Source organism: Diaporthe amygdali (assembly GCF_026229845.1).
Source record: "Diaporthe amygdali strain CAA958 chromosome Unknown NODE_28_length_639089_cov_64_968398, whole genome shotgun sequence".
NCBI lineage: Eukaryota > Fungi > Ascomycota > Sordariomycetes > Diaporthales > Diaporthaceae > Diaporthe > Diaporthe amygdali.
Window position 1 is genome coordinate 572,548 of NW_026517048.1, and position 21,962 is coordinate 594,509.

The following is a 21,962-nucleotide window of genomic DNA, read 5'->3' on the forward strand; positions in this document are numbered from 1 at the left end:
TGGGCCGGTACGATGCAATGCATAAGGCACACTGGCATCTCTATATACAATCTCCCGAACAACTGACCATCGTACATAAAAATCAAAGTGATCATCAAATCACAATCCATCCGAAGCACCCAGGGCCCTTTTCCCCTTCTTCTTTTAATAGACAAGTCAATCAGAATCAAAGAAATAGCGATATTTTCCAAGGGCTGCCTCCACTTACCCATAGGCCATTCCCTCGGCCCGCCTAGCACATCTCGCCCCACCTCTTCAAACCTCCACTCCACCCACTTTAGAACGCCATATTCAGCCCCATGCGCCCAGAATATTAATCCATTAGGGCTTCTGTACCAGCTAAACACGTTTGTATCTCTGCGGAAGAAGAGGCCACTTGAAGAATTTTGACCAACCAATAACCCTGGTACTGCTGTCGCGCCTGGCTTCAGATATGCCGATGCCTATAAGTGGAACGGGATGCAGGTAAATCTCATGCTCAGCTGGGAAGTAATGTGGGAGGGCTTATCAGGCTGTAGAGTTTAGTGGATCATTCTGTTGGATCAATTCCCATGTCCCCTTGGTGTTATGCACTGCTGTGTCAGAATATTGGTGTACTGCATATGCTTATAAGACGCTCCTCACCTTGAGAGGTTCAACGAAGAGGTGGCTGTGTACTCGGGCGACGGATGAGGGCCCATCGCCGATTAGCGCTAGCCTGCGAGGTAGCTGTGAGACATGAGCAGCAGCCTGCCGCCCCATCCAATCATCTTGGTTCTGCCAGACAGGGGGTTTTTACACTGGATGAGTCTGCACTGCCTGATTTTGGCGCTACATGAAGCGCAGGACAGCGCCTGAGGACTCTTGAGGGGTTCTCGCTTATCATCACCGCGCACTGCTGTCGGCTGAACACATCTGGTTCCTTCGACACATGTCGCTTCAAACTCTGCTGAGTCGCAGATCGACAAGATAAATCCTAACAGATATGTCGGAAATCATTGATTGCCCGCCCAACTTCACGTGGAAGAAGTACGATCTCGAGTTTGGCAATTCCACAGTCAGTCTTTGGTGCCCACAAACTGACGACCTCGACGAATATGGTCTAGGCGACTGGAGACGGAGAGGCGGTATCGATAAGGCAGAATTCGAGAACTTCAAAGCTTTCCAAGAATGGAAGAAGACGATGCAGGAGAATCTTGCACGACAAGAAAGAGACGAGACACATCCACACCACAAGCGTCCCTACTCTTTGAAAAGTATCCATGTCAAAGCCATCACACGGTTTCCCAATGGCAAAGTGGGCTTTGTCAAGATGGAGGCTTGGATTCAGCGGGATCCGACTGCAGAACAGGCAAATCAAACTACAGATCCCAAGGCGTTTCCGGTCGACTACAGTAACACGCTCTACGAGACTGTCTTCCTCCGTGGCGGGAGTGTTGCCATGCTCATGATTCTGCGCCCTTCTGACAAGCGGGATGAGCGCTGGGTCATTCTCACCGAGCAGGCCCGTGCCCCAGCCTGCTCATTGCGCTTTATCGAGATCCCGGCCGGTATGATGGATGCTAGCGACAACTTTGCTGGTGTCGCGGCGAGAGAGATCGAGGAGGAGACAGGCCTCAAGATTCCCATGTCGGAGCTCATCAACATGACTGAACTCGCGCTTCAGGAATCAGACGGGGACACAGAAACCCTGGCCAAGGCAATGTATCCTAGTCCTGGCGGATGCGACGAGCATATCTCGCTCTTCCTCTGGGAAAAGGAGATGGACCGAGTTCATATAGAGGCTTTGAAAGGCAAAATTACCGGCTTGCGAACTGCGGGTGAAGCCATTACGCTTCGGTTAGAGAAGTATACCGATCTTTGGAAAGTAGGAGCAAGGGACGCGAAGACGCTGGGTGCCTGGGCTCTGTACGAAGGACTTAGTAGTTCGGGCATACTAGACCAAGAAGAAAAACAGAGGGCAAAGAGACAGCGCACCGAGAAAGGAAGGTCGCCAGTCGCTGCGTTGCTGGGTTCCTTCAGAAAGCGGCCTTTGTAGCAACATCATCAATACTACCTGACCCTGGTAGCCGAGTTTTCCGGTCAGGTCTGGCAAGGGAAATCAGGAGATGGCAGTGAAGTGTGGGAACTCATCTTGTGTTCTTGCAAATGCTGTATGTTCTCGAAACCCGTATAGCCCAGATTATTATGCTGACCGCTGTTTCCCTTTCGAAGTCAGTATCCATCTTAAAGTCATGTACCATTTCTTGTGAAAAAGCTTTACTAGCTCTTTTTACACCCGCGAACTTGCCAGGATGCCACCAATCTTAATCCTCCCTCAGGCGGACTATTTGGTCCCGCTTAATTCATACCGCATCTCTTCCCTACTGAAAGGATTCATCAAACACGGATGAGCTGAGGGATGAAGTGAGTGAAATGCAAATATATCTCAATTCAAGTCTGATGGTGCTTTTGGTCTTAGATTCTCTTTGGCAACGCATTGATGAATATGAGGGAATTGGGTCAATACAGACAGATCAAAGACACCTAATATGTAATGGCAACGGCTTTTCTAATGCCAGTTTCAAGTACGTCTATCATATACGAAATCTGACTGAGAACGGCAAGTTCTCCATAGCAAGGTTAGACGAATACTGTCTTCGGGTGCCAGGACTAGTGAAGAGACACAATACGCGAGGTTGATAGATGATGATACCACACGTGAGGACGTTAGCACCTTTACAGGTCGTGGTTCCTTATAGTCGCAATTGATACACCTTATTTTTGCGATTGATAGAATTTTTGGTCTCGCTCTTGTGCGAGTAGATTTATTTCACTCCGTTGCCTCGTGTGGCAAGTAAGCAACTTCGGTGGTCGGAATACCAAAAGCCAATTAACACACTTTCCACTGTTGATCGTCAGGCATAGTAACATATTTCTCAAATTGCTTACAAAGGAGCCCAATTCTTCTTGATGAATGAAGGATACAGTGACAGAAACAACACGGAGCTGCTTTCAGGCATCCTGCGACGATTCTCATTCATTTGGGGGCCATTTGGTTCGAAAGAACGAAATAAACAGAGATCACGAAGTGAGGATAGATGAGTGAAGTTCATGGAATTTCGCGTTACAATGCTTCCGCTGACCTACTCCTTCCTGGTCTCATTTTCCAGAACACGGGCCTTGACGTGGAACATGGTCATCTTGATCTTGCCCCCAATTTCCCTGAGCAAGTGTATGTTGTCCTTGAATGTGTCAGTCTCACGGAATTGAATGTGAGCTTCAATGCTCGACCAGCCAACCTGGGCAGTCAGGACGCTTCCCTTCTGCCCTTCCTCCCCGTCACGGACTGGAAAGTCGTTCTCGACGCCCCAACCAAAGTTGATGGCTTTGATATCCGCATACCCGCCGATGGCGTCGGCGAACTTCTGCAACCGCGTCGTGGCCGCGTCCCTGACCTCCTGCGAGGCGTCCGAAGGAAACCAGATCAGCAGGATCTCGGTCACGGGGGCCCTCAGGGCGGTGTGTGGGTAGGGGGTCAGGTTGAAGTGCTTTGTGAAATGGTGACCGCCGAGGATCTTAGGGAAGTCCGTGACAATGTCTTTGGCAATTCTGGGGTCATGTAGTCAGCGATGGCTACTTAAATGTGCGTCCTCACGAGATGGCACTTACTCATCAGCAAACTTCTGGTGCTCTTCTACGGAGACAAAGTCAAAGAAACCCCACAGGTTGGCGGGATTTTCGACTTCAGTACCCCAGAACACCCTGAAAGGACCCGTTGGGTGGCTTGTGACGCCCTTCCAGATCTTAAGCAAAATCTGGCCCTCGGGTGTGCTCTCATCCATGACATCGATGCCTGGTTTGACGATACTGCATCCTGCTTCTGTTATGGCCATGTTGAAGTGAGAATGTGAAGTTGGTTTGCTAGAACGGAGTTGTTGCGACCAAGTAAGATCGGATGAATAGAACCGAGTGTAGCTGGCTTGGAAACTTGCGATCGTCCGCAGATATTTATGCCTGAAATTCTGCTGCCTGAAACACGAATATAATACGGATGCCTCGGTGGTAAGACTGAACGTCGCTTTCTTCTCTGCTGATGCTTTAACCAAGTAAGTATCGTGTGGTCGGAGTGGGGAGGTGTGGGGGGGACTGGGACCCGACAATGTGAAGCCGATGTCTTACAGTAAGGACCGCTATGTTCTCACCTCTTGACTATGCTAGACTGTATCTAGATATACGGTCTCATTCCAAGCCATGGAGAAATAGATACCCCTCCCCGGACTCGATGCTAAGACTCGAGAGCAGATGGCGATGTATTCGGAGTATCAATGTACCCGCCTGCTTAGTCATCGCATCGCATCGCCCACGTGCCGACGCGAGGCGCGCTGATGATGTATGTTCGCTCCTTCAACTCGGCACGCCCTATTGGTACTTCGCTGCGGTGTCTGGCGCGATGAGGGAGCGCCCTAACAGCCATTCTCCTCAGGCTGGCCTCCCAAGCCAATGACTACTAAATAATTGTTGCTTTGGCCTGCGAAACAGCCCCGGCCGACGCGATGGCAAGACGAAGAGGGGCAGCCGCCTCAGGCGTCGCCCGCAGAGCCGAAGCTGCACAGAGAGGAGCCCGCGCATCGCCTCGAACCACCCGGAACACTCGGTCATCAGCGAACCAAGTCGACGCCGATGCCCTCGTCCCGGGTGTCTACAGGCAGATGCTGCGCGACTCCGGTGCCTTGCCGGACCGCATGACGTCAGAGGATTCCGAGCGACCTCTGAAGAAGCGTCGCACCGGACGACAAGCTGCCCAAGGAATCCCCACATCTCGGGCGCAGGAGACTGATCGAAACGTGGCCGTCGTGTCTCCGAAGGCGCGAGAAGGAAATACGTTGATCGCTAATGAGCACGGGGACGAAGATGATGACGACGAAGACATCGAGTTCGAGGATGTTGATATACCCAAGCCGACTATACAGACCACCTACCGCGAGTCGAGTGACGAAGAGTCCGAAGATGACGCCCAATTCGAGGATGTGGACTTCGGCGCGGTCTTCGCAAACACCGAGCAGCCCCCTGAACAACAAGAGACACTCGAGCTCAACCTCACTGCAGCCAGGGAGGCTCTGACACCGTCTAGGCGCAACGCAGACCGCAGGAAGCCCGTCAGCAAGGAAGAGAAGGAACGTCGTGTTGAGATACACAAGGCGCACATACTCTGTTTGCTGGCACATGTCGAGAAAAGAAATCACTGGTGCAACGACCGAGTGGTCCAGGAAAACCTGCGGCCCCTGCTTACAGCCAAGATCGTGCAATGGCTGAATCCAGAGCCCCATCTAACACAATTCGGCCAGACTGAGTCCCTCAAAAAAGGCTTGCAGATGATCATGGAGAAGTTCCAGCAAAGATTTTCTATCACAGAACTAGGCCTGCGAAGGGCACTGTGGGCTGAGGACGAGAAGCAACTGGAGAATGTGTGTGCTTTCTGCCCCCTTGGGGCATGTTGACTCCACTTGGTTCCAACCCCATGCTAACGAATGCGATAGTACGGACTCCCAGATGAGATTGACTCTTGTCTAGAAAAGGCCGACTTTCGAAAAGCTGCTAAACGCCTGAATGGCTCTAGAGATGTTGGTGCTCAACTGTTCTGCGCGCTGCTAAGAGCTGCTGGCGTGGAGACCCGCCTTGTCTGCTCATTGCAGCCTCTGTCCTTTGTCACAAGCGGTCCTACAATGCCAAAGCCTCGCCAGGCAAAGACGCCGTCCAGGCCGGCCCCGGCAAGGGTTGAGGCTGCACGAGCAGATCCCACCTCATCTGTCGCAATGTCATCCCCTCGTGCCCGTCTTGGCCATCCAAACGCCGCTGCCTACATTGTTCCGGAGGTCTCCGCACCTCCAACAGTCACACCTCGAACTCCACCGAGGCAAGCCGTTCACCTGCGCGAGTCCAATTTCCCCGTCTACTGGGTCGAGGTTCTCGACGCAGCTCATCAGAAATGGCAGCCTGTTGACGTCCTCGTTACTTATACCTTGTTTCGTGCCAACAAACTCGAACCGCCAGCCGCGGACCGTGAAAACTGTTTGAGCTACGTGATTGCCTTCGAAGAAGATGGGTGCGGAAAAGATGTTACACGAAGGTACGCAAAGGCATACAATGCCAAAACAAGACGATTACGGGTTGACGGGCCGTTGATTCCCGAGGACGAAGGGAAGAAGTGGTGGCGCAGAGTTATGCGCCGCTACAAACAGCCCGGCGTTAAGAGCAACTTGGACCAGATCGAGAACAATGAATTGAGCGGCCTGGAGGCGAGGGAGCCAATGCCACGGAATGTTGCAGACTTCAAGAACCATCCTGTGTATGCGCTCGAGAGGCACATGCGGCGGCATGAGGTCCTCGCTCCGGATGCATCGGTCGTGGGCACGGTCGGGGCAGGGAGCAAAGGCCCGCTGGAGAAGATATATCGGCGGCGTAACGTGCTTGCTGCAAGGAGCGTGGACAAGTGGTACCGCCTAGGCAGGGAGATTAATCCTGGAGAGGAACCAGTGAAGGTCCTGCCGAGACGGAAAAGACCGCAGAGGAAGGGCAGGAGGGCAGCTGATGACGAGGACGACAGCAGCAGCAGCGATGACCCTGTACTCGGACCAAGCCCCTCCAAGGGCATACCGATGTTCACGTTCGATCAGACCTCGCTCTATGTCCCGCCGCCTGTGGTCGCTGGCCGCGTGCCCAAGAACAAGTTCGGCAACATCGACCTCTATGTGCCTAGCATGGTGCCCGCCCACGGCGCGCACATCTCCCATCCTCGTGCAGGACACGCCGCACACATCTTGGGCGTGGACTACGCGCCTGCCCTGACTGGGTTTGACTGGCGAGGCCGCAAGGGCACGGCTGTGTACAACGGTGTCGTTGTCCCGGCTGAGGCGGAGGAGGGTGTGAGATCTGTCATTGACGGCTTTGAGGACCTCGAGGCAATGCTCGAGGAGGAGAAGAGGAGTCGACGGGCTCTGGCGACCTGGAAGAGGCTGTTGAGGGGTCTGCGGATCCGGAAGAGCGTCTTCGGCGACGAGGATATGTTTGATGAGTCCGTTCCTTTGGAAGATTTTTCTGTGGATGAAGATGAGGATATGGACGATGAAGGGTCGGACCAATTTGCTGGAGGGTTTGAACCTGATCACAACCAGGCAGGTGGCTTCGAGCCAGGAGGGTTTGAGCCAGGAGGGTTTGAGCCAGGCGGATTTGAACCCCGTGGATTTGAACCGGGCGGATTTGAGCCTGACGCTACTGAGCCTGGAGGGTTCGAGCCTGCTGGCGTTACCATCGACGTCAAGGGCAAGGGCAAGGCCGTAGATGTTGATTATGATCACCACTTAGCGCAGACGCCTGAAGACAGCCTGGGCCCCCATCGGCGGCAACGTGCACGAAGGCGCGTGTTGGAAAGCGATGACGAAGATGAGGAGGACGAGCCGAAAACCATGAGCGTGACGGAAGAGATACAGCCAGACATTCCGACGGCGGAGCCTGGCGGCTTCGAGGTCGAGCCGGCTGGACAGGACCCTCCTCCGTTGACGGAGCAGGTCGTGGATGCACCTGCTATCAACGTTGTGGTCAACGCTGTTCAAAACGACGGGCCGCTAAGCTCCGAGGCCAACGTGGACCAGGCTGCTCTCGTTGACAATGTTGCCGACGAGATGACTCCAGCTCAACAGCTTGATGGCTTGGCTGAAGAACGCAATGTCGCGGAAGGCCGCCATCAATTAGATGCGGAGGATACTGATCTAGACGATGCCCCCAGCGATATCACGGAAGAGCTGTATATGGATGAAGATGGATCTCTGATCGAGTAAATATGCCAACGTGTTGGTTGCTGCGGTGCAATGTGGAGGAAAGCAGACCAGGGACGGTTCACTGATATAACTTTGATACCCAATGAAAAGCACTTTGCCTGATATTTGCAATCGACGTCCAATGTAGCCGACGACATCGAATTGATGGATTGTTGCTACTCATTCCATTGTCAAGTCTGTTCCAAGAACTCAACTTGGCCATTGCCTTGAACAATTGTGTCATCGGAACGATTCTTCTGACAAGTTATCTCTTACTCGCTAAATTTGAGTTTATGTGCACCTCGAACTACCCTAACCTGCTATCCAACCACCGCGAAGCGACCTCCTCGCCCTGCCTGCCCAAGGCGAACCCGCCCGCAGCCCGATCAGCCTCCCCAACGTCCTGGACCTGGATCCTTCTGAGCGCCTCAGTGTCCCAGCCGTTGAACTCCAAGTCCCACTTGACGCGCTCGCGAAGCTCGTACAGGTTCACGCTGCGGCGCATCAGGCCGGCCAGGCCCAGCGCCTGGGTGCCGAAGCTGTTCTCGGCGTTCTTGAGTTTCTTCCACAGCGCCAGGCGCCGTCGCTGGCCCTGGACCGAGCCCGGCACCGACGGGGTCGGCGGCGAGGTTGTGTGCAGGAGCAGGGTGTCCGGGATCTTGAGGGAGGAGGCGCGCGGAGGGAAGGTCACATAACCCTTCCGCGGGGGCTTGGGGCTGAGTGATATGCCGCTGTCGGCCGAGGAGCTGGTGTCTGTGTTTGTGTCCTCGGTCTCTGTGTCTGCCTCTACGTCCTCGTAGGGCGTTGGGGGCGGCGGGTCCTCCGGGTCGGAGTAGACGTAGGCCCGGTCGTATGGGTCCTCGGCGCCGGCGGTGCTACTTGGGGATGAGAGCTTGTTCACGGCGTCCACGAATCCTTGGGACAAGTTTGGTGTTGATCGCTCTGTGAAGGTCTGGGGCACTAGCATTCCTGCCGTGTGGAAGAAGAGCACGGGGCTGGCGAAGGGGTCGAAGAGATTGGCTGGTTGGTGGAAGTGCGACGGCATGAGTGCTTTCATGAAGGCCACATCTTTGTCAACCTCGTCCAAGCTGTCTATTTCGAGCAGGTCGTCCAGCATGAGCTTGTTGTTGGGGTGATCCGGGAGCATGGTGGTCCAGTTAAAGATTCCATTGAACGCCAGCAGGCCTCGTATGGCCATGGGCTGGTGTGTATGAGACTCAGTCAGGGCCAGTGAGGAAGCCAGACTAGCACCCAAGTACGAGCCATAGACGAAGACAGGTCGGCGCTGGAACCTGCTTCCGGTGGTGTCGTTGGGAGGCGGGGAGAGGTGTTCGATGAGGAACTCATAGGCAAAGAGGGTGTCATGGATGGGAGTTGGCCAGTGGAGGGGTGTTGACGGGGGCAGGGGCTCAGCAGACTCAGCCTCGGTAGCAGTCTCGATGTCCTCCAGCTGAGATGTGTGGTTCTCCAGCGAGTTGGTCCAGCGGTAGTGGATGGTAGCGCATGGGAAGCGGTGCAGGAAGGCCGGCAGATAGCTGTCTACATGGTCGATGTCTTGGACCGGGAAAGGCGGCAAGTTGATGATGAGAGGGGATGAGACTGGATGTTTCATGACATCGTGGAGGCTGACGATGACATGGCCAGCTGAAGCACAAGGGACTTGGAAGTGGTCGGTGTGAGGTGTCCTGAGCCTAGCTGTGCTACTGAGGCATCTTGACCAAGACAGCAGTGCAGCGTTGAGGCGGGGTCTGGCGAGACATGTGGGCGACGAGGGCCATATTGGCATGGTCCTCAGTCAGAGGCCTCTTCGATATCGAGCTGAGTCGAGTCTTTTTGACTCGAGTCTTGAGAGCGTGGCAGAGTATTCTCAGAACTTGGCACTCCCAAAAGGCTTGCAAGCCCTTGTCCTGCACAACAACCTGCACAACAGGTCCGAAAGAGGCAATGCAGTCAAGCGTGGGCTTCTAGACGTGTCTCTGGAGTACGAGAGGTGCGACTAAGACACAAGACAAGCTTTGTGGGGGTGACGATCTGGGTAGGGTGGTCCCGCTGCAGGCTGAATGCTGGGACCGAATGAGAGGCGCCTGCAAAAATGGCCCAGACAGGGTTAGCATGCAGGTGGTTGGCATTGGGGCTCACGGGGGGCTTGACATGCATCTGACAGCATTGGCAAGGGGCCCCTGTGCTTGTGCTTGGCCATCTCGACTGCTACCGCCGCCCTCGCGCCAAAATGCCCAGTCTACTCCAACAAACAAGACGTAACTAAATTCACGGTGGTTGCGTCTCCCCATCCCGCATGAACCGACTACCGACGTCATTGCGTGCACTAGAAAGATAAGGTGCGTTTTTTGCAGCCAGAGCCAATTTCCTGGAAACGCCATTCTCTTGAGCTCCCGATGTGGCGTCGACATAACTTGTTCCGCCCTCTCTCTCGTCCTATCTGTTCCTCTGTTCAACGTCGGATAACACGCACAGCTTCGTCAAAATGTTACCAGGGATCCCATCGTTATAAGGTTGGAAATAAGTATCCTGCCAAGAGGAACTGACTAAGGCTCTCCAACACTGCTGCCCCTTTGTCTATCATCTCGTCTCTCCTTTGGAATCGACTTCACGCGTGGTGCACTGAACGGTGATGCTGTCGCCTGTCACCTCCGAGACAAAGGCTTCGATCCGGACCAGGGCATCCACCTCCTGACGGTACGAAAACGCGTCTGGCTCGCACAGCCAAACCTCCAGCCAAGATGATGGCCGACAGTGGTGACCGTGTCGAGGAACACGTCGAGGCCTTCGACAGCCAGGATTCACAAGAGTCCAAGCAGCAGAATGGACCATCACAGTCATCAGGAGGCAACCCAATCCACAACGATGAGGCTCATCTGGATCCCAGCCGCTGGTGGTTCGCCAGCTCGGCATTTCCGCTCATCGCGGGAACACTCGGACCTGTCGCCAATGCCTTCAGTATATGCGCGCTGGTTCGACCCTGGAGGCAGAGATTTCCTCCCGGATCCGACATCGACAAGGCTGTTTTCGTCACAGACCCTATTTGGTTCGTTCCCCTAATCATTACGTCGCCTATGGGCTCGCAGATACTGATTGTTCCCCAGGCTGACCGTCATAAATGCCATCCAAGTGGCCATGGCTGTCATCGCGAACCTTGTGCTCCTGCTCAACATGGCCAGGAAGATAAGGTTCTCAGTAGCGCAGCCAATTACTATAGTGACCTGGTAAGAGCTTCCATCACTCAATCATGGTTTGGCTTCTGAGACTCACCGGACTTTTCTTCGCAATTCAGGTATATATCCTCTATATGCCTCATCGCACTCAACGCCACAGCCGCAGGACCACTTGTGGAACAGCCCGAGAACGTCTTCATATGGTCACAGGCATTTTACTACGGCATCTACGCAGCCTGTCTCTATTTCGTCTGCTCATCCCTCATGGTCGTGACCTTTTGGGGAGCAATGAAGGGCCACTACTCCAAGGACTTCCAGTTGACTAATAGTCAACGCACCCTTATGCTTCAGACCATCATGTTCCTCATGTACCTGCTTGTCGGCGCCCTAGTTTTCTCCACAATAGAGGGCTGGCCATACCTAGATGCTGTGTACTGGGCCGACGTAACACTCTTCACTGTCGGCTTTGGCGACTTTTCGGCAGCAACCCCACTGGGTCGCGCACTTCTATTCCCATATGCCCTGGTTGGCGTCATCAGTCTCGGTTTGGTCGTTGGCTCCATCCGAAGCCTTGTCCTAGAGCGGGGCCAGCGCCAACTGAGCGCCCGGTTAATGGAAAAGAAGCGCAAGAGAACACTGAGGCGAATGGTGCGCCGTGGGAAAGACGATATACTCATTCCAGTCACAGACGAAGACGCCGATGACAACTACCTTGAAAGGAGCACCTCCAGTCTTACCGAGTATCAGCGCCGCAAGAGAGAATTCGAACTGATGAGGAAGATTCAAATACGTGCCGAACATCGGAGGCGGTGGATGGCTATGGGGATCTCGACAACAGTGTGGCTCATGCTCTGGCTAGTCGGTGCTGCCATTTTCCAGCAGTGTGAGGTTACATACCAAGGCTGGACCTACTTTGACGGCTTTTACTTCGCATTTGTCAGTTTGACCACCATCGGCTATGGTGATGTCACACCTATCTCGCCCGCCGGGAAGTCCTTCTTCGTCTTCTGGTCACTATTAGCACTTCCCACTATGACGGTATTGATTTCCAATGCGGGCGACACTGTTGTCAAATTCGTCCGGGAGGCGACGGACAAGCTAGGAACTGTTACGATTCTACCAGACGAGAAGGGATTCAAAAAGGCCTTGAAGGAGATGATAAAGCCACTGTCCTTGGGCCAAGTGTTTGGTGACGATAGCGATGTCGAGGAAAGCCCGCCGGGAGGCCTGGGTTTCGCAGAAGAGCACGACAACGATACCGAAGAGGACGAGGAGTCCAGCGACAAGTCTACAGGATCGCTAGACCGGGAAGTGGATAACGGGACTGGCACGGGCGCCGGCAACGTACCAGTCAGCAAAGATGGTAGAAATAAGCGTGATACACTGAGTGCGCCGACCCAGGCCGACTCTCCAACCAGTGACACGGATCGATCCGCGAACGCCATCCGCCGATCGTCTACGACACCAGTCCAAGCTTCAACGACTAAGGGCCACCTAAGCTTCAAAGAGCCTCCAGGCCGTCCGTCGTCGTCCAAAAATGGCAGCTCCGGCATAGAGCGTTCCTTTACGCTGAACAGCAACGGCCGTGGCGCCAAGAAGGATCAGAAAGACATCAAGTCACAAACCCTTAAGATGAGCCGCGCAGTCTCCATGCCTCGGACATCAGCCGAGATTCCCCGCGACGTGCCTACGGACCCCTACGACTACCACTTGCTGCTGATTGACGAAATCGGTCGAGTGACGCAGCACCTCAAGTCCCGACCCCCGCGTAAATACGACTTCCACGAGTGGGCCTGGTACCTGAAGCTGATCGGCGAGGACGAATCCAGCGCGGACACCCACAAGAAGGCAGTTCCGAAGAGCAGGAAGAAGGGCAAGGGGCAGGACCAGGACCAGGGAGCCGAGGGCGGCATGCGAGAAGAACCCGACAAGTTGCAGTGGAGCTGGGTCGGCAGCCGGAGTCCACTTATGGGGAGCCAGGAGGAGGCAGAGTGGATCCTGGAGAAGCTGGAGCAGAAGTTGGCGGGGGAGTTGAGGGCTGTCAGGGATGCTGCCAGGAAGAGGGGTTCCGGGGGGTGAATATGGCCCCATGGTCTGTGGTGATGCTCGCTCGGTTTGGTGGGGACTCATACCAGGGTAGAGGACGACATTTGCCATCATTGTGTGAGTGTCAGGTAATTGGGAGGGCGGCTTTAATACTAGCTAGCGGTTTGAGTGCATTGCGTGGCGTTTGTCTTGCATCTCTGGAGAGGGCGGGAAGGGTATTCATCATATGGGGCAACATGGGAAAGGTCGTGGTGGTATTGAACATATAGGGCATGGGCTGTCTGTAGCAAGCGAAATGCCGCCCCCCCCCTGTTAGTTAAGTCAGTCTTATACTAACTACTAAAATTTGCAAACAGGCTTAAGCACTCATAAATACCCTTCTTAATACCTTTATTATTATTGCTTATATACTTAAACTATTTAAATAGGTTAAAAAAAAGCTATTATAATAGTTGGTTATTACTTATTAAACATTAAACTATAAATATTATAGTATTACTTTTAGCTTAACCTTTTACTATCTAATAAATAGCTTAAAGCTAAATTCTAGTATAATTGCACTATAATTTAGTAGTATTATAAATAAGTTATACTTATAAGTATTATAACCTTAAATGTGCTATTGCTTTTACTGTTAAATAGTATTATTTTTAAATAGTAAGCTTTTAAGGTTAATAATCTTTTTTCCTTATAATAAGGCTGTTTAACCTAATTAATACTTAATCTATATAGTTTAGGTATTTAAAAATCTTTTTTTTAAAAAACTTAATATATATCTTAATAAAATATAGTATTTCCTTTTTAATTATTACTAAATTAATTATTTAATTAATATTATTATTAAAATACTAAAAAAGTATAATTAATTTAATAAATAAGTATATATATTAACCCGCTAATATAATAAAAACCTTTATAAGTATTATTTATATAAAATTTTAAAAACTTTATATATAATTAATATATTTATTTTTTATAATAAATTAGCTATTAATAAAAGGAATAGTATATAAAGAATTAGCTAAGAATTAGTTAAGTATATACTATTAATAAAAAGTTTTTTTAAATAAAAGGCTTATTACTATATATTACTAGTAATTATAATTAACAGCTTATTTAATATTATAATATATAAGGGCTATATTATAAAGGAGTTTTTTTTATAGTGGCTAATTAAAAAAATTCTGCCTTAAATAAACTTATACTTAAGCTTATAATTAATTTTAATAATAAATAATACTTTATAGTATTATAATAAGCAGATTTATATTATTATTAAGGTAAAAGGTATTTAATTAATATATTTTTTATTATATTTTTTTAATTTTAATTTAATTAAAGCTTATTTTAATAATTTAAAGAAATATATTAAATGCTAATATTAATTTAAAGTAAATAATTTTAACTTAAATTAAAAATTTACTAATTTTTTATACTTTTATATATAAAAAGTTAAATATTATACTAAAGCTATATAAAGTTATTTTTATTATATAAAAGTATTAATAAAAAAGTTTTAAGTTAATAATTAATTTAATAATAATTAAAAATATAAAGAATTTAAAATAGTAATAGTATAATAAAAGTTAATTAAAAAACAAAAAAACTAATATTAAAATTATAAGTATAGGTTTAGTATTATAGTAAATAAAAAACTATACTATAATAAATATATTTAAATTCCTTCCCCTTTACTATATATACTTACTTTTAACTACTTATATTTACTTTACTTACTAAAAAACTCTTTTTTATTATACTAAACTACTCTTTTTATTACTTATAATACTTTTTAATTATTATTATTACTTTCCTTTTTTTAAAAACTATTAAAAAACTTATTTAAATATTCTTTTATAGCTATTAATAAGTTTAGTAATATTTATAGCCTTTATAGCTATAATAAATCCTTTTTTGCTTTATTACTTTTACCACTTTTAAAAAAGCTAAAAAAGTTTTTTTTTTCTTTTAAATACAGCTTTATAAGCTTTCTAATTAATATAATTATATACAAACCCTTTTTATTAAATCAAGTATTGTTTTTAATATAAAGCTTTTATAAATTTAAACCCTTATACTTTATTGCTTTTAGTAACTTTTTTAATTATATTCTTTTTATAGGTATATAAAAGTACTTTTATAGTATTTTTAATATAAATTCCTTATATAAAACCTTTTAATTACTAATAACTTAAGATAGTAATAAAAATATTATAATAAGCTTATATTTCTTTTATAAATTACTTAAGTAACTTATAAAAGAGAGCTTTATTAGTAATAGTAGTATTAATAGTTCCTTAAAGCCTTATAATATATATAATAATAGTAGTAATAATAATAGCTTAAATAATAATAGTAATACTAATAATAACTATTATAATTAATTATAGCTAAAGCTAAAAATATAAAAGTTAATTAATAAATTAATTATTATATAAATCCCTTTTTTTTATTTAGCCTCCTTTTTTTATTTTTTTTATAGCTATAAAAAGTTAATATTACTATTATTAAGTTCTTTATTACTTTAATTATTTTTAGCTTATTATTATTACTAAAAAAAAAGCTTTACTAATAGCTTATAAAAAGTAGCTTTACTAACAATTATTATTTTTACTTACTTTAATAAATTATTATTAATTAAGTTAATATATATATTATTTTACTTTATATAGTACTATTAATATAAAGAGTTGCCTTTATTATAATAATAATAATTAGCTTTATAATATATATTTAAATTATACTTTTATTATACTATTAGCTATTTATAAGCTTTTTATAAAGGTTTTTAATTATTATATATTATTATAAATATATAAGTAATAATTAATTTACTATAAACTTTTAAAGGTAATAAACTTTTATTAAGTAATTTAATACTTTTTAAATATTTAACTATAAGTAAACTATTTATAAAGCTAGTAATAAGCTATACCTTTAATAGCTTATTAAAAACTTTAATTATTAATTACTTAAATAATAAATTAACCTATAGTATTAATATTACTTATAACCCTTAAAGAGTAACCTTATAAGTATATATAAAGGTTAAAAAGAAAAGCTTTTTACTTATAAAAAGCATTTTTACTAAATTATAGTAATTAAATATTTTTTTAAAGTAATTTATATATTTTTTTACTAACTCTAATTAATAAAGAGTATTTTATAATATTTACTAATAATTAGCTTTAATATATAATTAGTATAACTTAATAATAATACTTTTACTATTTTTAAATTTTACTTTAACTTTTTTTTTATATTAGTTAATAAATTCTTTTATAAGTTAAAAATATTAAAAGCTAACTAATTAATACTAAATTTAATAATATAGTACTTTATTAATAGCACTTAAAAAAACTTAATATTAGTAATCTTTATAATTAATATTATTAGTATTTTATTTAAAAGTTTTAGCTATAATAAGTTAATAAAATAGCTTTTTAAAACCTTAATATTACTTTTAACGTTTTTTAATAATAAAGCTATTTTAAAAGTAGTATTACTACTATTAACTATTTTTAAACTATTTATACTTTTTTTAAAAATAATTATACTTTTATTTAGCCTATTAGTAACCTTTTTAGCATTTTCTATTATACATTAAGCTATATATTTAATAGTAGTTAATTTATTTTTAGTAGTTTTTAAAATAGCCTTTAATATAGCCCTTTTATTATACTTTTTTTACTATATAGTTTATTTAACTATAATAGTAGTATATAACTTACTAGCAGTTATTTTTATTATTAGCTTATATATATATATTTACTTAAGTATTATTATATAATTATTAATAAATTATATAGTATAGTACTATAAATAAGTCTTTTATAATAATAAGTATTTAATTACTACTTTAAAAGTTAATTAAAATATATTAATAATAAATTTAAATAAATAAATATTATTCCTTATTAAAGTAAGTAAAGGCTATATACCTTTATATAATAAGCAAAATTTAATTTTATTACTTTAAGTTATAAAAAAAATATACTTAATTAGAAATTAGTAATAATTTACAGCTATTAATAATAACAGTAACCTTATAAAAAGGGTATTAGTAAGTACCTAAGCCCATTTATAAATTTTAGTAATTAGCACAGGACTAACTTAACTAATAGGGGGGGGGCGGCATTTCGCTTGCCACAGACAGGGGCTTGGGTGCCTAGGCACACATGTGACCGGATTCACCTGCGAGACTTGGGACTTGGCATTGTGTTGCATCAGTTTAAGAAGTAAAGTGCTCAAGCCATTGCACACAAGGCTAGACCTTAGCACCAAATCTATACATACATAATCGGATTCGATTCAACGGCTGCCTCTCGGAAACTTTCACAGTGCGCCACGGCCGGGCCAGAGAGAAGGCCCCCCTCCGCACGACGCCCAAAGTGTAGTGTAACGTGCGCTGTAACATACGTAGGCACGGAATGTTCTCTCCCAAGGCATCAATGCCCAAAAATCCCCCACAACGGCCGTGGTCCCGGCCGTCACGGCCGGGTTCAATTGTCGCACACGCGGAGAAGAGGGAAAGCGGGAGCCCATGCACGCGGTCGAGAAGAGGCCGGATGTGGCCGATGTGACTGGTCTGCAGCCTGTCGCGAACATGATCCGTGACCTTGTTCGCACTCTTGGCCGTAGACAACGTTGAAAAATTGATTCCTGTTCGCATTTGGGCTAATATCAATTCTGATTTATATGAAATGCATTTGCCACTCTCACAGGAAGTCATCGGAGTCGCCGTGGTCGCGGACATGGAACCAGCGGACTTCGACTCTTTTTTGGACAAGCGTCTGGCCTCCACCTATCTGTGTTCGAATCGACCTGAAATGGTCGGTCATTCTCATTTTCTGGCATGAAGTTTTCTTCTCAACTCCTCCTGGCCACCTCAACCGTCGCTGTTGCCGTCAGCGATGCGGGTGCGCCTTGCTACTTCGCCAATGGCGACCTGGCTGAGGGCTATCACACATGCGACGTGAAGTCGCCCGTATCATCATGCTGTCCCGCTGGGTACACATGTTCGAGCACTTCGTCGTGCTCCCTGTCAATATCGTCCCTCGAAGGGCCAGATCTTGCTCCAGGAACAGTCCCACGGAGCGCCTGTACTGATCCACGGTGGAACAGTAATTTCTGCGGTGGGAAATGCTTGGGTGAGGCTCCCCTTGCTGTATTCCCTTCCAGTCTTGATTCCGCTTCACCGTGCTCGGTCTATCGGTCGAGGGAGCCCGCGTCTAACGTTCAGTGTCACTAGACTCGGGAGATGCGACAGGGGCAGCAGGTTGTGATCCAGTCGATGACAGCCAAGGAGGGCAGTCTTGTTGCGCAGGCGGTAACGCCTCGGGAAGCTGCATCTGCTCTAGTAACGCTGCCAAGATGAGTGTGGGAGCATCAGATGCTCAGACAATTGTGGGCAGGAAGGCAGCGTCTTTCTCGAGAAGACATTCATATTCCGCCAGAGGTGAAGAAGCGAGACTCAATCATCCCAAGCCAGCATCGCCCGAAGCAAGTTCTTCTGAGATGTTTCCGGTCTACAGTACGAAGGTCAGAACCAGTTCACCCGCAGTGTCGACGCCGGTAATCATCCCGGTGACACCATCGACATGGATCAAAACTTGGTCAGGTGCGACTACTAGCAACATAGAAGATCCGACGGAGTCAGCCACAAACTCTCAGTCCGGGACCATTACCAGTTCAAACATACCATCAACAGATGTACCAAGAACAACAACCATATCAATCATAGCATCATCCCTAACTCGCTCTTCCTTCTCGTCTTTGGCTAGAATTACACCCACAGTACCTACAGTCACTCCGATATTGCCCGAAGGGGCAACATCAGACACCTCCCGAACCTCAACATCCTCCCTACCCACCAAGCTTGGCCTAGGCCTAGGCATCCCACTCATCGTCCTCGCCGTAGCACTACTCACAGCGTGCATCTACCGCCGCCAGAGGCGCCTCCACTACTCACAGGCGCCCCCCTTCGACTTCAACGCCCCGGAGGTAGCGCCCGTCAGCGCAGCCGACTTCCCCTCCGCTTTTCATGGAGGCCATCATACACAGAAAGGTACACAGCAGCAGGCGTACCGCTACGGACCACCCAGGGACAGCGTGTGGTCAGAGTGGGGCGCGGGCGCCATGACGGGGAGGAGCGGCAGGTCCTACGACGACAACCAGGTGGGCTCCGTCGACCGCTCGCGCGGGTACCACGGGTACGAGGACGGCCGCGAGGTGCCGGAGCCCGGTCCGGGCCCGTCGCCGGTGCAGGGGTACGAGGACCTCGGAAGCCCGTATGAGGACCTCGGCAGCCCGTACGAGGACCGCGGGCACACGTACCTGGTCCCCGCGGTCCAGGTCTACGGGCCGCAGCGGGAACCGGCGCAAACGCAGGAACAGCTGGCGCCGCGGCGTGCGTCGGCAAGGGTGAGCCGTGGGCTAAGCGTGAATGAGGAAGTAAGCCCGTTGAGCTCCACGGGGAGCGGGATGCCTTACCCTCGGGTGTCGGGCATCTCAGGTCTGGGGTGGGAAGCCGGCTACCGAGGGTCACGCTGAGAGGAGAGAAGGGAGTGTGGGGGAGGGGTTTCTTGTGAATGAGTAAGCGTTTGTATTCCACCATCTGGCAAGCTAGCTAGCTTTTCTCTGGTGCACTGTTCTAAATATTCTCTTTTTGTCTATAGAACATCGACTGCCCCCGTGCTCATGCCGATCGTGTGTATCATACTACTGCTGCCAGGTATCTCAAGTGGTAGAAAGCCCAATGATCTATCCTGACCATGCATTTTTCATATTTACTCATGTGTGTGGGTGGTTTTATTTTACCGACCCAGAAAAAGAAAACGCCGGAATTATAACAAGATGAGGTCCTTATTCGACATGGTCCGTGGCATGCTTCGACTTGTCCTGGACGAACTCTGTCGGCATGCCGATCGGCCTGCTCTGGGCGAACTTGACCGTGGCCCAGATGGAGGGCGAGTCCTTGAACATCATATCGATCTCCTCGAGGTTGCGGCCCATCGTCTCGGGGTAGAAGAGATAGACGCTGATGGGGACGCAGAAGCAGATCACGGCGAAGACGATGTAGTACTTCCATCCGATGGTGTCGATCGCGACTGGGGTTATCATGACGATGACGAAGTTCCTGATTCAGCCGTTAGCATACGCCCTCGAAATATAAACAATGACAGGAGTGAGGAACTTACCAGAGCCAATGGTTGGCCGTAGAGATCGAAGACATGGCCATCCGGAGACGGATTGGTGCGACCTCAGTACAGTACAGGAAGTTGGCGCCGAGGAAGCCAATAGGCACGAACATGTTGAAGAGGTAGATGAACACGCCGGCGGCGATTTGGGCAGGCTGGTTCTCGGAGCCGAAGGACGTGGTGACCGCCAATGCTATCATGCAACAGCACATACCCGCTCCAGAGATCATGAAGACGGCACGGCGCCCAAGGCGGTCAATGGTGAAGAAAGCGATGAAGGAAGACAAGAACTTCCAAGTCAGCGCGCCGCCAGTAAGGGCGCGGGCGTTCTCCGAGGACATGCCCAGGTTGGACTGGAAGATGATGGTTGCGTACACAGAGATGAGGTTGGTACCCCTAGAAGCATAGCAGTCAGCCAAATGTCACATTGCCCGAAGAGGATATTGAGCAGTGGGGAGGATGAGTACTTACGACATCTGCTGATAGAATTGCAGCAACATGCAGAGGCCGAACCGGTAGAGAAGCTTGTCCTCTCCCATAGAGAGAATGTCGGTCAACTTGACCTTGTGGCCGGTCTTCTCCTCGAGCGAGTACTCAATGCCCTGAAGCTCGGCCTGAACCTCGATGGCATCCACGGGCTTGGCCCTGAAGGCCGCGATGACACGGCGGGCCTCCTCTGTCCTGTTCTTCATCACGAGCCATCGGGGCGACTCGGGGAGGAAGTAGACAGCTGAAGCAATCACGGTCGAGAAGACGACAGCGATGGCAATTGGTGGACGCCAAGTGACAGGGCCGGTCTTGAACTCGAAGAAGCCGAGGTTGATCCACGACTCGAGCGTGTATCCCACGCAGATGAACAGTCCGTCAATAACAACATGTCGCCCACGGTTCTTGGCGCCAGCCGTCTCACTCTGCCAGACCGGGACGATGGAGCTCAATTGGCCGACACCGAAGCCCACCAGGATGCGGCCGACGATGAGCTGGGCGAGGCTGAAGGAGGAGGCCTCGAGGATGATACCAATGAGGGAGGCGATACCGGCGACGAAGATGACATTGCGGCGGCCGAACTTATCACCAGACCACGAGCAGGACAGGGCGCCGATCAAGGCGCCGATAACGAAGGTAGCGACGACGAAGCCTTGCAGGGTGGAGTGGGCGCTCTTCTCGGTGCCCTTGGTGTTGACCGTGTCGATCTCGGGGAAGGTCTTGGCCCAGTCCTCCAGTGTGATCAAGCCGCCCAGGCCAGCCTGGTTGTACCCGAAGCAGATGAAGGAGGGCGCGACGATGAAGATGGTCTGCATCATGGTGAGCTTGTGGCCCATGGAGCCCATGAACTTGACGGGCGCGCCGGTGCTGGCGCTGCTGTCCGAGCTGTCGACATCGGCACCGGGCGAGGCAGGCCCGGGGCCTGTGGCCTGTTCTACGTCTTTCTCGTTTTCGAGAACCATATTGCCTTGTGATGTTTCTTGTATAGTTTTTGTCGTTCTACTGGCGAGTATGCTTCTTGTTTCCTTGTGGTTTCTGAGAGCTGGAGACTTGGATTGGAAGGTCGGGAAAGACCACCAGAGGAAGCAGAGTGTAGGCGCTTCCGGTCTGTTTGTAATGGGGTGATGTGTGGTGCTCCTTGCGACAGTCAAGGGAAAGAGCAACCTTTTTGTTTATTTCGAGGGCGATGGCTGGAAAGGCGTCGAGAAGCGAGACCAGGCATGACCGAAGCGGAGGAGGCTCTTTTCAAGGGGAAGGAGCAGCAGGAGTCACTCTTTATAATA

General features: G+C 47.9%; 8 protein-coding genes across 8 annotated transcripts; 4 read left to right on the forward strand and 4 right to left on the reverse strand.

Moving 5' to 3' along the window:
• Positions 1 to 964: 964 nt before the first annotated feature.
• J7T55_014887 (uncharacterized protein) lies at positions 965 to 2,017 on the forward strand (the record flags this gene model as incomplete). The annotated part of the gene is made up of 1 exon (XM_053131873.1): positions 965 to 2,017. The coding sequence occupies one exon, from the start codon at positions 965 to 967 to the stop codon at positions 2,015 to 2,017; it is 1,053 nt and encodes a 350-aa protein (XP_052990247.1).
• Positions 2,018 to 3,104: 1,087 nt separating this feature from the next.
• Positions 3,105 to 3,854, reverse strand: J7T55_014888 (uncharacterized protein; the record flags this gene model as incomplete). The annotated part of the gene is made up of 2 exons (XM_053131874.1): positions 3,105 to 3,570; positions 3,631 to 3,854. The coding sequence occupies 2 exons, from the start codon at positions 3,852 to 3,854 to the stop codon at positions 3,105 to 3,107; spliced, it is 690 nt and encodes a 229-aa protein (XP_052990248.1).
• Positions 3,855 to 4,514: 660 nt separating this feature from the next.
• Positions 4,515 to 7,796, forward strand: J7T55_014889 (uncharacterized protein; the record flags this gene model as incomplete). The annotated part of the gene is made up of 2 exons (XM_053131875.1): positions 4,515 to 5,426; positions 5,499 to 7,796. 2 exons carry the CDS (start codon positions 4,515 to 4,517, stop codon positions 7,794 to 7,796), a joined length of 3,210 nt encoding a protein of 1,069 aa, XP_052990249.1.
• Positions 7,797 to 8,082: 286 nt separating this feature from the next.
• Positions 8,083 to 9,561, reverse strand: J7T55_014890 (uncharacterized protein; the record flags this gene model as incomplete). The annotated part of the gene is made up of 1 exon (XM_053131877.1): positions 8,083 to 9,561. One exon carries the CDS (start codon positions 9,559 to 9,561, stop codon positions 8,083 to 8,085), a length of 1,479 nt encoding a protein of 492 aa, XP_052990250.1.
• A 955-nt stretch (positions 9,562 to 10,516) lies between these two features.
• Positions 10,517 to 13,027, forward strand: J7T55_014891 (uncharacterized protein; the record flags this gene model as incomplete). Its single annotated transcript, XM_053131878.1, has 3 exons — positions 10,517 to 10,821; positions 10,880 to 10,999; positions 11,068 to 13,027. The coding sequence occupies 3 exons, from the start codon at positions 10,517 to 10,519 to the stop codon at positions 13,025 to 13,027; spliced, it is 2,385 nt and encodes a 794-aa protein (XP_052990251.1).
• A 4,135-nt stretch (positions 13,028 to 17,162) lies between these two features.
• Positions 17,163 to 17,666, reverse strand: J7T55_014892 (uncharacterized protein; the record flags this gene model as incomplete). Its single annotated transcript, XM_053131879.1, has 2 exons — positions 17,163 to 17,188; positions 17,291 to 17,666. The coding sequence occupies 2 exons, from the start codon at positions 17,664 to 17,666 to the stop codon at positions 17,163 to 17,165; spliced, it is 402 nt and encodes a 133-aa protein (XP_052990252.1).
• A 183-nt stretch (positions 17,667 to 17,849) lies between these two features.
• On the forward strand, positions 17,850 to 19,546 carry J7T55_014893 (uncharacterized protein; the record flags this gene model as incomplete). Its single annotated transcript, XM_053131880.1, has 2 exons — positions 17,850 to 18,144; positions 18,237 to 19,546. The coding sequence occupies 2 exons, from the start codon at positions 17,850 to 17,852 to the stop codon at positions 19,544 to 19,546; spliced, it is 1,605 nt and encodes a 534-aa protein (XP_052990253.1).
• A 312-nt stretch (positions 19,547 to 19,858) lies between these two features.
• J7T55_014894 (uncharacterized protein) lies at positions 19,859 to 21,641 on the reverse strand (the record flags this gene model as incomplete). Its single annotated transcript, XM_053131881.1, has 3 exons — positions 19,859 to 20,132; positions 20,194 to 20,589; positions 20,665 to 21,641. The coding sequence occupies 3 exons, from the start codon at positions 21,639 to 21,641 to the stop codon at positions 19,859 to 19,861; spliced, it is 1,647 nt and encodes a 548-aa protein (XP_052990254.1).
• Positions 21,642 to 21,962: the final 321 nt, after the last annotated feature.